Source organism: Stegastes partitus, unplaced genomic scaffold (genome assembly GCF_000690725.1).
Source record: "Stegastes partitus isolate 25-593 unplaced genomic scaffold, Stegastes_partitus-1.0.2 Scaffold1670, whole genome shotgun sequence".
NCBI lineage: Eukaryota > Metazoa > Chordata > Actinopteri > Pomacentridae > Stegastes > Stegastes partitus.
The window spans coordinates 70,940-71,966 of NW_007579401.1; the positions used below are offsets into that span (position 1 = coordinate 70,940).

General features: G+C 45.6%; 1 protein-coding gene across 1 annotated transcript in view; it reads right to left on the reverse strand.

Annotated features, from left to right (window-relative positions):
• fer (fer (fps/fes related) tyrosine kinase) overlaps positions 1-1,003 on the reverse strand; it is a 16,553-nt gene extending 15,550 nt beyond the window's left edge. Inside the window, exon 1 of the mRNA XM_008301429.1 lies at positions 299-1,003. Coding sequence (XP_008299651.1) covers positions 299-367 — 69 coding nt within the window. The 5' untranslated portion in view covers positions 368-1,003. The remainder of the gene's footprint in view (positions 1-298) is intronic.
• Between the last annotated feature and the right edge of the window lie 24 nt (positions 1,004-1,027).

The window sequence follows — 1,027 nt, forward strand, 5'->3', positions numbered from 1 at the left end:
ACAATGTTAATAAAGTTTATTTAAAGCTGCAGTGTGTCTGTAACAATGTTAATAAAGTTTATTTAAAGCTGCAGTGTGCCTGTAACAACATGTTAATAAAGTTTATTCAAAGCTTCTCCACTGTGAACTACAACACTGTCCTGTGAAATGTTCACCCAGCAGACTGTTAATAAAGCTTTCGTGATTCCACAGCTCAGATCTTTGCTGACTCTGCAGATGAAAACAGGCTTCTTCATCATCCTGACAGCAGACCATGGTGCTGAACACGGACCTTACTGCTCCTTACAGACAGCTGTACCTTTAACTCCCAGTCCTGCAGCTTCAGTAACCCCTCATGGGAATTCCTCAGATCCCGACCGAAGCCCATCCTGGTTCACAGTCTGTCTCTCAAACGGCAGGAACAAATGGAAAATGATTGCATGGCCCTCTGTGCAGACAGAGACACAGTGTTGTTCTCCAGCAGCCTCATAACAGGAAAACATTCAGTACTGATGCTGTTACACTGTTCCAGGTTTCATCACATGAACGTGTCTCATGTCTTTAGAAAATGTCTAACAGTGCTTCAGAGATGCTTCGTTCCTCCATGACTTCATCATCCTGGCTTTATTCTGAACTCTCTAGCTTTAAATGAGTTGCTGCTGGCCCCACCCCCGGTTGATGGCCCCGCCCCCTTCAGGAAGAAGACTGTGACTGACAGATGAATGAGTGACAGCAGGACTCTATCTTCTGACTTTTCTCTGAGGATCATTTTACAGTAAATCTGAGTGAATTCTCAGCTCATCGTTGTTTGTAACTCCTGTGATTGTTGTCAGACGACGTTCTGAAATCAGGTTTAGATGAAGTAATGCTGCTCAGCGTGTCGTCTGGAGGAGGTCCACTGGTTCCTCCTGGTTCTGCTGCCTGACACCAGAACCATCTGGAGATGGCAGCAGCTGATATGAAGATGATGTGAGAGTGCAGGAGAGAAGCTCCAGATGGAACCATGAAGACCCTGAACCACCCGGTCCTGGTTTACTGGTCTAGATTA